We start from the raw sequence: 13,971 nt of genomic DNA, 5'->3' as shown, positions 1-13,971 counted from the left end.
CATGTACCCCCCTAGATGAAAAACGCCCATTTTACCCCCTAACCTTCCTGGGAAAAAATTACGCCGCCGCGCCGGCCGCTGTCTGATTCCCAGACCAAATGCATGCTAACTGAGTGTTTGGCATCGGTAAACGATCGGGAGTTTATCACTGCAGTATAAAACGAATGGTCCAAATCGAAACCATCATTTCACGGACTTCTTCAAACTGGAAGTCGCCCATATTATTACGTCGGTGGTTTGATGGGGTGAGTGATCCACACACGGAAAAGGGGTTTCATAAAAGGCGTTTTTGCGGAGTCTTCACTTTTTGGAGATTGTTACGGGCACAAGGATACGGAGGGAGTCCAGTAGACTGGCCCCCAGTCTGGGGCTAGCCGTAACGTTACACATAGTTTGAGTACCTAGCGCTTATCAGAACATTTTGGGGCGGGTGAGCGTCATCATTGTGCGGGACGCGTGCGGGACGGGGATTGAACGAGCGAACGATGTAAGTACCCGTTGTCGTGTACGCTCCTCACGCCCGATAAGTGTCCGACAACGAGTTCACACTCGCTCCCAAGCATAGTATATTTTGGTTCATCATTCATTTACGTTCTTTGGTTATGTCATGCTCTGGGGATCTACGTAATAACGCTGTCTGCAGATCTGGTTCCCAGACCAAACAGATCCTGACTGTATTTGGCATTGGTGAGTCAACGGTGCGGTCGGGAATCGAAACCAAAATTTCACGGACTCCTGCAAACTGGAATTCGCCCATATTTTTACGTCGATGGTTTGATGGGGTGAGTGATCCATAAACGGAAAAGGGGTTGCATAGAAGGCGTTTTTGCGGAGTCTCCACTTTTTGGAGACCGCTGTGGGCTCGAGCATAGTACGGAGGAGGGAGTTCAGCAGACTGCCCTCCCCCCATCTGGGGCAACGTTACACTGACAAGTACAGTGCATGTACATGTACATGTACATTTGTCAACGTACATGTATGATGTAGGCCTATGCAATATTATGACATCCGTTGTTTATACACCTCAACTTGCTGATGTTACCGTCAAAGCTTGTTGCACTGCATTTTTGTGAGTTTTCCACTTCAACTTGTCTGTTCTTTACCATGTTCACTGAAGAGGTAGGCTAAGTAAGTTGGGCTTACTCTACTCCTCACCTGGAAACCAGTACATGTAGGCTACATGTACATGTACCTCCGTAGCCATGTTACTGACGGTTTTGTAACCAACGCTCTGGTAGTATACAGTGTACCGGTACATTGACAATAAGTCCCTTAACCAGAGCTGGGATACTTTACAATTTTGGAGAACTTCTCCATATTGGGAGAATTCTCCTGATCAGGAGAAAAAGAAACCTGACAAACTGTCCCACTTGAAGTGTTGTCCTTATTGGGAGAACATTTGAAGAGACATAGGTAGGCCTCTGGGGTTGAATGTAGGCTAAACATGCTAGGCCTAAGTGTTGTAGGCTGATACAGTTACATGATGATGTACAATCATGGAGGAAGGAGGGGTACAATGTACATGATGTAGGCCTACATGTACTAGTTTAACATGTATGAGAAATGACAGTCATTGCAATACCAACAGTTTAACTCTTTCATTATAAATCTGGTTTGCTTTCAATATGCCAGTTTTGCAGTTAAGTTGTACATTTGTTGCTTGAAATACATGTACATGTACAAGGCACGTGAAACACTAATGCCAGTACCTGAAAGCCATGCAAGCATCGCGGTACATATACATGTAGGAAAGGATGATAGACTTCAGGCACCTGTCGACTTTACCTTGTAAAGCTGTAGCCTACTTTTGGGCCACAATTGTCAAGCTATCACAAACTAATTACTCCTGTGCATATTAGATTGGCCTCATATGTTAGGTGCAGTTGATTGATACGCTTGGTCACTTGATCTTTGCACAACCAGTAAATCTTACTGCACGATTTGTTGACAATTCCAGGATCTGCCAATGCCTTTTTAATTTAAGGTTGTGAGAGATTGTTTCAAAAAAGGATGTGAAGTTGGAGGTTCATGCAGTTGTGCTGGACTTGTAACTTAAATTATTGTACAGTTCAGCTGATCACACCAAACATACATGTATACCTACAATGCCAATTCATTTAATTAAATTGTATAGTGTTCGCAAGTGTACTTATTTTCCTTGTCAACTTTTTGACCAATGAAGTGGCTATCGTTACGATAGTCGTAACACATTTCTCATTTTCTGTCGTTACAGCAATGAACTGCGCAAGCGCAATGACGTAGCTGATCATTACGATGATTTATATATTTTAAAATTACGTGGATTGCTGAACGCTTGTGGCTGAGTGGTCAAGGTGGAAGGCTTCGAACCACTGGTGTGTGAGTTCAAATCCGCGTTTCGACCATTTTATTTTTTTTGGCCTAAATTTCATGTTTTATATCATACTTGTTTTTATTTTGGTTTCTAATTGTGTAGGCCTAAGCAGGAATCTTTTTCTTTTCTCATCGGCTTTGGAGGATTTTTTAAAGGGAAATAAAGTCCGAAATCTGTTCTTAAGTTGGCGCGCTTGCATAGTTGCAGTGTCGTAATGATAGAAAATGGGATATGTGTTACAGCTGCCATAACAACAGCCACAGCGTTTGAAAAAATGTGGCATTGGTTCTTGTTGAGCAGAAGCCTACATGTAACATCAAATTTATACAACTTTATATTTTGTAAAAATTTTACCGATAAAGAGATGTGAAATTTGAATCTGCCACCCATTTCATAAGCAACACTGGTTTTAAAGGGAAGTCAAGACCTGAACATTCATAATGGGCATGATGGGTGAACTACTTGCAAGAATACTTTTTTGTGCAACTATCTGTACGTGTACACATACAAATATGGTGCCATCTACATGTTCATGTACATGTATTTTCATCATGAATTTCATTATCACAAGCATTACCTGTTTTACTCCCATCTCCTCTTTAAGGGTGCACATACATGTACATGTACATGCACACACCTCACTACCTTTCTTGGAGCAGAGAGGTAGAGCAAGGAGTCCGTAGATCTTGGGGCTAAGCATGCACTAAAGCGGGAAAACTATTCCTGCACTGGGTATTGCCGTAACTTTTAATATTTTTTGAAAAATGTACTTTGGCAACTAAGCCCTGCTGTCAGTGTACATGTGCAGCTTGTACATGTACATGTATGTTCATAAAAATGGAAAAAAGTATGACCATGATACAAAACTACAGAACATTGCCTCCACCCAGTTAGCCGGTTCATACCCACCTTACATACATGTACATGTTAGTTATTTCAGAAATTAGGGGTCTAATTTTTTTCATGTTGCTGTCTCATCTGACATAACATGTATGATTTTGTAAGTTCAAAACACATTTTATAATTTCCAAGAGTGATGAATTAATGCATGTTACCTGCCAAACAAATAGTATCCCTGTTCCCTTTTGAGATACATGTATTTTGAGTATTTATTTATGAGTCATTCAAACAAACTTCATGTTGCAGGAAAATAAAATGCATGTATTGAGAAACAACTCAAAAAGAGTAATCGACCACCATGTCCTAATTAAGCACAATGCTGCCCTTCTTTAGTAGAAACTTTTGTTACTTCTAGCAGGACCATAATGGTGGAAAGACTACGGATAGGGCATGAACAGTTACAAACTTAGCAAAATTTCTAAGAATCAAAGGCCCAAAATGTCAAAATTTACATGTACAACATGTAGGCCTAATAGGTCTTGGCCTATTGCCTTTATCATGTACCCCACAGATTTAATCTGAAGATATAAATGTCTTGAAAACTCCATGGTAAAGTTTTCTGCAACTCTCGTGACCCCTAGCTAAAATTTGCTGTAGAATTCAAACCTGAGGTCAAAAACTTGCGCCATTGATCTATAGAGGGCGCCAGCATCATTTCTGTTTGCATTTCTCCTGATCAGGAGACAGGTCTCCCAATAGAGGGTATATTTTTCTCCATATCGGGAGAAATCTCCCAATATGGAGAAGTTCTCTGAAATCGTAAAGTATCCCTAGCTGTTAACGTGGCGTAACGAGTACGTACATGTACATGTACTTCGACGTTCGCTTAAATTTCATCATAGACTGTGTTGCCAAACCTCTTTGTTGAAGAACTTCAATCTACTTACATTTAGTTAATGATACAAACTTCTGAACCTCTGTGACAACTTCAGTGACAGTGTCATTAAACTTCGGCAGAAATTCAAACAAATTGGGAAATCGGGGACAAAGAATACACAGTGTCTCCTATTACATGTACATGTACATGTACATGTACTCTCCAGTCCGAGTAACTTTGACTAAACGAGTCGCCTTTTGAACATGGTATGAACAACACTAATTTTCCCTCAAAATGTTACAATGGCCATCGGAAAATGATGACATGTCATAAAAATGAAATTTAGCTAGGAAAATTCTGAAGCTTACATTTAGTTTTTTTTTTTCAGCCAAGTCTCATAGTACATTTGTGCACAGGGGCATTGAGTGTGCATACATGTACGGTATGTGGAACTCTTTCCAAACGTTCCTCCGGGTATATGTATAAATTTGAAATTTTCATAGTGGTTAATGTTTTTCCAGCCGAAGGGCTGTTTCATCAAGCTTAGTGCCTGACTGTAGAATGCTGTGATGGAGATCACTGACCATCACCAACCGGTACATACATGTACATGTACATGTAGCTGGAACACTGTTCGAGATATATGTTTGCTGAAGTTTGGGTTTTTTTGAGATATTTCCAAATTAATTTTCAGAAGACATGCATTATCAGGTTTGGATTTATTTCTCATGAAAACCAACTTCAAAAAATATAACTCATAAAGACAAAACTTACAAAGAAAATCTTCTAAAAATAAACTTGGAAAATACACGTTTATCTTACAAAACAATTTGTTTCCCCCCAAAAAACAACATTTGTATTTAAACGGTAGATCTTACGGGAATGAACTGTGGAATTCATATCTTGAACAAACTTGGGAAAATATCTCATAAAAGTGAACTTTGAAAACATATACTTCACTTTTTGAAAAGATATACATGATGGCACTCCAGAACTTTTGTACAAGTTATTACAAGTTGACTAAATGTAAGTGTCCCCTAACATGGCACAGTTGAAGATATCTCAGAAAATTCCACGTAAGCCCTCAGTCTTAGCAATAAAGAAGTTCTTAAAGTTAAATAATTCTGGTATATCATTATGTAACATAAATCATACCCAACTACCAGTACAAAGATGTCAGAAATTATTTTCATATTTTAATTTTCAAGAGCTAATTTTGCACTTCCAAAAAAGTTTGAAAGTCAGACCAAAATAAAATTTCATTGGAACTTTGTAGCTGGACGGCAGAATCTAGATTTATGAATCACAATGTTAGGAGTTTGAATTTTTTTCTGCAATGAGACACTAGAGACAAAATTTCAAAGTGCACTACTTGTACATGTATGTTAGGGCCACGTCATGTTTTGGCGCATCAGCATACTGTTTTGAAACCAGCCACTGAGGTATATTTTTTTCATCAAAACCACAAGTCTGGTATTGTTGGAAAGAGCAGATCAAGAAAAGTTCATTGGTGCTTAAATCACCTTCATACATTTATGTAACTTGAAATACATACATGAAGTTATGACTGAAATATGCTGGTATGGGTACACACCAAATGTGTTTGTCACCTACGTTTCATTTACTTTCGTTTCATTTGAATAAACTAAAACTGGCATAAGCTTACTTCAAAAAAGTACATGTATGTGCTTTAAGTTAAAAAGACAAACTGCAAAATGGACAAACTCTGCTGAAGGACATGTACTGTACGTGTATACATACATTATACTGTAAGGCAGGGGCTACAAAATGTACAAGCCATAACAATGAATTTGGGGGCTCTTATCTCCTGAAGTGAACAGCATTGAATTAATTCACAATTTGTGATGAAATAAGAGGAGTCATGACTGATATCTGGAACACCAGCGACCATGCTCATCTTTCAACTTAATCAGAGTTGATTAAGAAATTCTCAAATGTCATCATATTAGATGAATGTGAACAACCTTTAAATCCTAGCCATCTAAAAATATCAGGAAGTAATAATTCCCGCAGTAATTTTAGAACACATTTGTGGGGGGTGACAGATCATTATAAAATCACAGTCACAAAGTTTAAAAAAATGTCTTACAGATTGCCAGGTCCAGAAGTCAGAAGTAACGAAAGTAACGATTGACAATTCAAAAACAGTATACAGCACAAGCTTAGAAAGGGGAGTGCAAGAAAGCACCATGAGCTACATGTACATGTACAATGTATTATCCTTTTACAACTTGAATAAACATTTTCCTAAAGGCGTTGTGATCAGTATTTTGGACTGAGGTTTACATCCAAAATACTGATCACAGCGACTTCAGGACTCCTGTCAATATTTCAAAACATTGCAGAAATGTTTTGCTGTTTGTGGGCTGTGTGACCTTTGACATCAGCCCAGATAGTGCACCTTTTTTTTCATTCAATATTTGTGAGCCCCTCCGAGAAATTGTAACACAGTGGGATTTTCTCTTTGTACTGAGGTTTCTTGAAAGAAAATCAGTGAAACAAAATGACATTCTCAAAAAAAAATTGTGTGAGACATAAAATATGGTTCAAGGTGAAAATCAAATGCTCTGAGTTCTTTTGATGTAATTTTGAGCAGGGATCTACAAAGCCAGTGGCAAACTGAATGTCACACATGAAATTTTTGAAATCCACGTATGACAGCATTTTCGGTTATGCCACATGTCATGTTTCCATCAACACGAATAAGTTGTACTCGTATATTTTTTGATAAAGACAAAAGGTATGAGATCTGGCAGATGTATAGTTAGGGTAGTTTAAAACAGTAAGAACTTGAAGAGTTCCAAGTACTGGTACACTGTACAGACTTCTAACGAGTGCATGGTGTGCCGGCAGTACAGCAGAAAAGGACAGTGCAAACAGAGGGAGGTGATATACTAGTTACAAGTTAACATGCAAAGGGTGTGAAGAGAAGTACATTGGGGAAACGGCTTGAACACTTGGTGAGAGGGTTCAGGAACACGTGAGGGGGAAGTCATCAGCATTGCACGAACACATGCAAAAGAAACATGAGGGGCAGTCTCAAGAAGTTGAGGTAAAAATATTGAACAAGAGCCCCAGTGACGCGATGCTGAGGCAGGTGATGGAATCAGCATATACATTATTAAAGAACTTAAACCTGAAATAAACATAAAGGAGGAATGGACGGACAGCCATAGAGAGCTGAAGGATGAAAAATGGAAGACCCTGGTTTCCATGGGATTGGAAGCGCATCGACGCGTGCCTGGGGGTCCCGCGCATCGCGGCTCATCAAGGGAAACACTATGCACGTTGCATTGTTCTCCAAGGACACATTTAAGTATTCGCACCTGACGAGGGGCAGGAGATGCCCGAAAATTTGTATTTAAGTAAGTTCCCACAGGGTGATATGGCTTTAACTTAAGAGAGGTACATGTAAATCCATGTAAGTTGTCAGGAGAATCCCTGTACAAGGTCAGGAACATCGATAAGTGTATCAATTCCCCACCTGTTCTAATCTTTTTCAGAACACACCCACTGAATCTGGTAGAGGTGACGATGTACATGTAACGGGAGTCAAAAATTACACAGAAAAGTCATCTTTATGTAAAAACCAGCGGGATATTTAGGTTGACAATTATAAACCTCCTCCAGTGTTAACTAAACCAAATTATAACAACACTGACCCTAGGCTTTCTGCCTAGGATAGCACATCTGGGACTGAAAGTTGAAAACGTGAGTCACACGTAATGCGAATAACAGCATTTAGGGGTAGGGTAATGCGAGTCACAATTCAAGTTGACCTTCAGTCTGATGACATTGCGGTATGTATGAGGTACCGGTATGAGGAGAAATGTTGTCTAGGAGAAGTTCACAAAAAATTGGGAATGGTACTGTCCAGGTTTCTGTCATGGAGCCAGCAGGCTTAAATGTAGACTTGTCTACAAATCGTTAAATGTAGATAGTCATGTTCTGTCTGTGAACTTCAGTCGAGTCATGACTTATCAAACAACTTGACAAACACGTTCCTCCACAGTTATTGTGCTCTACACGTATGCATACATGAATACATGTATGCAATGATTTGTAGGGCGAGTTCCCATGGCAAAAAAGTATGAAATTGGGATGATTTATCCAATGTACCGGTAGTTAGAAGTACATGTACATGTAAGGGGATTTCTTCTCAGTACACTTTGTGTGAGAGAGGAATTTCCTTATTCATGCTGCTCGTTAACATAACAATAGCGAATACACAATAGGGATATTTAATGAGCTGGAGACTGCACCACATGTAGAGAGTGAACAGTTGACTTGGAAAAATGTGCTGTTGGGCACCACAGCGGTTGGCGGTGCACCGATTAAAATGTTATTGACATCGTGTCTAAGAGTTTTCATACACTGACGAAAACTACCAAGATGCAGAAAAATTCATCGCAGCTGCACTTTAAACTTACAGTGAATTCTGCAGCTTTGCATTTTGTGTAGGCATCATATGGCATGTTCTTGATAAAATGGACCAAAATGCAACTCTGGATGTCATTTTTCAAAACTTCTAAAAGAGTGACTTTTATCATGTAAAATACAAATTAGCACCTTCAGATTTTTAAAAAATGATTATGGGGATAATTAGGCATAATATGTACATGTACTTATGGTGGATATTTGGTTGGCTACCAGTGCAAATCAAATGGAGTTGAATTCATTTAAAGTTTTACGTCAAAGTGTTTACACCAAAGGAGAATTCAGAAGAAGGAGAATTCAGTATATTTTTCGACTGATGTTTTTTAAAGCACCTAAGAAATAACTTTTAAAAATATAAGCCACGAAAAAAGAGCACAAAATTGACGGAAAATGATGAGAAAAGTTTAGCTCTCTTCATTCTCTTACCGTTTATAATCACTGTCACTATACCAACATATTTGCCAGGTCTTGCATCTTTCGACTACCAAAAATTATCTTTTAGTTTGGCTGCCTCAAAATTTATAATGAGTACAATATGTTCGTTGCGAACCTCATATTAGACAGAATTTTGATGACATTCAAAAATTCTGACAAAAACTGCATGACGTTCAAGAATGCCCAAAATGCTGTCAAATGTAGGGCTCGAAAATTCCATGCGTGATTTTCATTTTGCCGGTTATTTTGGAGATAACTCCGCTGAAAATAAAATTTAACTTAACAACTCTGAACATTAGAGTTTCATCAGGAATCATATTTTGTGTCTCGAACGTCATTTTTTTGCGAATGTCATTCAGAGTGATTGTTTTTCTTTTGAGAAAAATTGTTCCGAAGAGAAAAATCGCAGAGAAAATCGCAGAGCATCCCCATTCCTTGGAGGGGCTCATGAATATCAAATAAAAAAGAGGGTACACTATCTGGGTTGATGTCAAAGGTCAAACAGGCCACGATGCAGTGAAATGTTTCTCTAATGTCACTGCAAGAGATTGATGGAAGCCGCAAAATCGCCACGATCGGTATTTTGGACTGTGGTTTTTGGGGACGTACTTGAAGAAAATATGATTCGTCCAGTCGTAAAGGGTTGATGGTTTGGTGGTGCTTTATTGCACCCTTTTTTAAAGCTTGTGTTGTACATCGGTGTATGGATTTTACTTGCTTTTTTTGCAGTCAATTTTTTTGACACTAATGACAGAATCGAATGACGTTGTCGTTCGTGACTGCCGACTTTGGCACCCGGTTAATTGTGAGAAATACTTTTTAATTTCGTGATCAGGGTTTTAATATGTGTAAATATTATCACCTTTCACCACAGATAAATCTGTGTAAAATAACCTCGGGGATTATCACTCCTCAGTAAACTCTGTTCGCTCGGATTTTAACAGGGAGTTCATCTCCCTCAAAATTGCTAACGTTCGAGACATTAATTAATTAACTCCAATTAAGTTGAAAGGTTGACATGGTCATCATTGTTCCAGATATCAGCCATGACTTCCCTCATTACATCAAACATTGGAAATTAATTCACTAGTGTTCACTTCAGGAAAAATGAACCCCCAAAGTTGAACATTATCTAATGGTCCATATTTTGAGGAACCTGCCATGTACACGTAGCCATATGCAGAGTTACCGTAGAACAGCACAGTATGTACATTGTACATGTACATGTAGAGTGCAATATGGATTGTGCACTATACACAAGAGTACATGTAGTATACTGAATTGTTTGTTGCCATGAATTGACCAAGAACAACTGAGGATTCATGTTTGCTTGAAAATAAGTGTGTACTGGTACATTGCAATGTAGTGCACATGATATGTGTATGCACTGAGTATTAAGTGAAATGTTTGTTTGTTCGCTGTATTTTGCAGGTTTTTCATGATACAATTCATATCAACCATGGAACAACTGCTGTAACCAATGGCCACCAGGACTACATGTACACGTATAGGAGAGACACTGGTCATCTTTACTTCTGCAAGTTAAAACAGAAGATCAGAGTTCAGTTGCTCAGAAGATCCGGGCCAATAACGTCCATGTACTGGATGACTACACATTGTTGACATTGAAACAGGAAATCAAGGGATACAGCAACTTAGCTTCTTCGTAAATAACATATGACAAAGTGTTCAAAATGAAAGAAGAAGATGTGGAAATAGCCATCAAGGTATTGTATACCCTGAACTTCAAGAGGTGCAGGTCCAAAAATATTAAAGGTTCATTAGGTACATGAATTAGAAGTTTTTCCAGGAAAATAATACTGAAAATTCCGCAATTATATAAAGATACATGTACATGTACATCAGCATTTTAGCTAGCATGCCTTGCAGCCGTGTTTTGCACAGCCAGATTTGTGAAATCATGGCCCATTTTTTCAAGCATGGCCTGGCAGTGCAAATCAAGTCATGCACTACTTAATTTGACGCTTGTTTAATTCTAGATCCCGAAAAATGTGAAAATAAAATCAGGGCTAAAATTTAGTCTTTTCCCTATACTTTATCCCTCATCAACCATTCCATATGCTGCAGTAAAGTACATGTACGCTGGAACTGATGGTTCGGACATTAGAACGGATCAATGCCGGCAGGCGGGTTTCCTTACTTATAAATAATGAACTATAACACCATATCTATCAACTTGTAACAAAATGAACACAGGGAGCCATACTTGTTCACCAGCGATCGATCATTCGTGTAATCAACCTCTTTCTCGTGGCGACCGTTAGCCGCCATATTGTGCTTGTTCTTACATGAGGTAGTCCATGGGGGTGAGCTTGGCATACAATCGTTTCGGGACTTGCGCTGCTTGCTCACTGTATCATCCAGAATGAGAAAAAAAGTAACTGATTTCTTCTGAAAGGGAAGGGTTGACCTACATGTACATGTAATCTTTGTTATTGTCAATAATCAGCTTGTTTAGGTTCTTCTTACCTTAACGACTGAAAGATGTCGATCTCTTCTGATGCCATGTTCAGACTCGTGCACAAGTGCGAGCACATGGCCTGCCAGTGGTATATGTGGGTGCATGTACATTGTGCATGTACACGTACTATGCATGTACATGTACGACATACATTTGTTCATTCACATTAAAGTCAAGTCTTGTACTCAATTTGCTTGTTTTTAGCCACAATGCATGTACATGTAGGAATATTTTATCAGCATTCTGCACATGACCATCAAGAGGGTCGGAGTGACCTCCAGACACCCCTGTCAAGAGCAAAGGACCAGCACTCATTTGGAGACAGCTGCACAGCATCGGCAACCTGCTTAAGCCAAGTGAGATGGGTATGGCTGCGGAGCCTCTTCCAGGTGGCAGGTCGCTGATCAAGATGGAATTGGATGGCTGCATTGAGGGCAAGATGAGCAGGAGCCAGGGCTTTGAGGTGCCGGACGTGACCAAACAAAGTTTGTTGCCTCCCTGCAACCTCCGAAACGATGTTATCGAGCCTGGTGTGCTGAGAGATGATGGCATTTGAAATGAAGTCAGACCCCTGGATGCCTAGTACATGTACGTGTATATGATGCATATGGAAAGCCTGAAGACACTGTTAATCTCTTTTTCTCAGTATCCAGGTTTCGGCCCTATAGAGGAGGGCAGAAAGCACACAAGCTCAGTTGAACCTTAGCTTGACGGGGAAGCTGGCCTTGCTTCTCTAATTTGCCCATGATGTTGCTGGCGATGCCAATTCTGCGTAGGACATTGGTACTGCATAGACCTGAGGTGGTGGTAGTGCTTCCGAGGTAGTGAAAGGACTCAACAGGATCTCCGACATTGGGGCCAAGGGAAACCGGGGTCGGTGAAGGTCCACCTACAGTACCGCCCACATGTAGGTCCGTTTCCTCGCGAGCAACGAGCGAGCGCGAGCGAGGAAATTCTGTAACGAGTACGAGGCGCCTCGCAAGCTAACGAGGGGCCTCGCAAGGGAAGCCCCTCACTCGCGAGTTTATAACTAGTGGATTACGATCTAAACGAGGGACTCGCTCGTTGCCAGGTTGCGTGCCGGAACACAGCGAGTAGCCCTCGCTCGTAAAGCTGTTCGTAGTTGGGCAATGCGGGTTATCAACGTCAGTCATGCAGTGCAAAGAACGGTGAAAATGTGCCAGCAGCCTAGCTGCCTGGGCGCGGCTTCAACGGACCGGAAATCGGTTGGGATAAAATAATACGCTCGTGTCTGACACATCGTAGTTAAGCTGAACGATTTTTTTTCACTTATATTACTGTTCCCATTTCGAAAACGGATCTGTCAATTAAAATTGTACATAAAATTAATTGTAAATTATATCGGTCTTTCTCTGGGTCAGAATTTGTTATTAACATTCTTCATTAAAAAGCGCTCAACAACCTGTATATTTAAGGAAATAGAATATTTACTGCAAATAACAAAATGACATTTCCTTCCCCCATCATTCAACTCTTCCAACTGCTTCAGATTTTTTCCCAGCTTTATCAAGTGAGTGTCTGTTGTGACTTTATCTGGCTCTTGGAGGTGTCAACAGAATATGTGCAGCGGTTGCTACTATGGGAAGTCAATTATTATCTACAAGATATTATCATGGACTCCATGACATTAAGGAGCCGCCTTCAGAAGTTCAGATCCTACACGAATTAGTTTATTTGTAACTTTTCTCATAATTACAGTCGGACAGCGGTCATTTGCCGAGCACTTATTATTGTGTTTGTCCGAACAAAACAAAAAATGGTCGGACACATTTTCCAAGCAACATCAAAACAGTATTTGGGAATATGGTGTCCGATTTATTGTTAGTTTTGAGTTAGAATAACGTTAATTATGCACCCGTCGATTGTAATCCCGGACTCGGGGGACCCAAGACTTTCGAAAATGTAGCGGGGACGTACCCGGGGATGTCCAAAAAAGGTGGCCTGGGTTGTACAATGGCTGCCCTGCTGACCCGGGACGATAGCAGGGATTGGCCGGGGTTGTACAATTTGTTACACCGTCTATCGTTAAAATTTTATAGCACTGAGCTTCGATATGAAATAAAAGGTGTTTCCCCTACCCTGACAGAGGAAAACCTGACAAAGATGACTCCTCATTTTCATGATTTTGGGATCAGTGCGTGCAAAATACAGACCTTTCTTTTTTTACAAACATTGCCGTCACTTTCTATGGACTGCTAAATGATTAAAACGTGTGGTAATTTAACCTTTCAACCAAGTACATGTAGCACTGATCACGTGTCTTTTGGCGATACATTTCAAATCATTGGTTATCTTGATCAATCTTTAATAAACGAATGATGTGTTGTGATAATTGTCTCATGGGCCGGCACTGGCCATGGCCACATGTACATAACGAGCGTTTCAATTGGTCAATTGGTCTCCACACAGCGCGTAACAAATTTTGCTATTGGATGAATTTCTGTAATTATTTCTGAGACGTCCGCAAAGAAAGAGTGTAGCAATTTGGGGTCGGCGGCCCCCAGC

General features: G+C 40.0%; 1 protein-coding gene across 4 annotated transcripts in view; it reads left to right on the top strand.

The window, feature by feature from the left end:
* Positions 1–377: 377 nt before the first annotated feature.
* Positions 378–13,971, top strand: part of rab23 (RAB23, member RAS oncogene family) — a 56,140-nt gene continuing 42,546 nt past the window's right edge. The window contains exons 1-3 of one of the 4 annotated variants that reach the window (XM_087148345.1): positions 648–782; positions 2,234–2,354; positions 10,395–10,690. In XM_087148345.1, coding sequence (XP_087004471.1) covers positions 10,658–10,690 — 33 coding nt within the window. In that variant the 5' untranslated portion in view covers positions 648–782; positions 2,234–2,354; positions 10,395–10,657. Of the gene's footprint in view, positions 488–629; positions 783–938; positions 1,070–2,233; positions 2,355–10,394; positions 10,691–13,971 lie in introns of those variants that run through there. The other 3 variants (XM_022252100.2, XM_022252099.2, XM_022252101.2) reach the window with 3 other exon arrangements.

Source organism: Acanthaster planci, linkage group LG18 (assembly GCF_054643075.1).
Source record: "Acanthaster planci isolate LZ-2023a linkage group LG18, COTS_SCS, whole genome shotgun sequence".
Lineage (NCBI taxonomy): Eukaryota > Metazoa > Echinodermata > Asteroidea > Valvatida > Acanthasteridae > Acanthaster > Acanthaster planci.
Note: the sequence above shows the minus strand (reverse complement) of the source record. Positions and strands in the feature narration are given on the sequence as shown.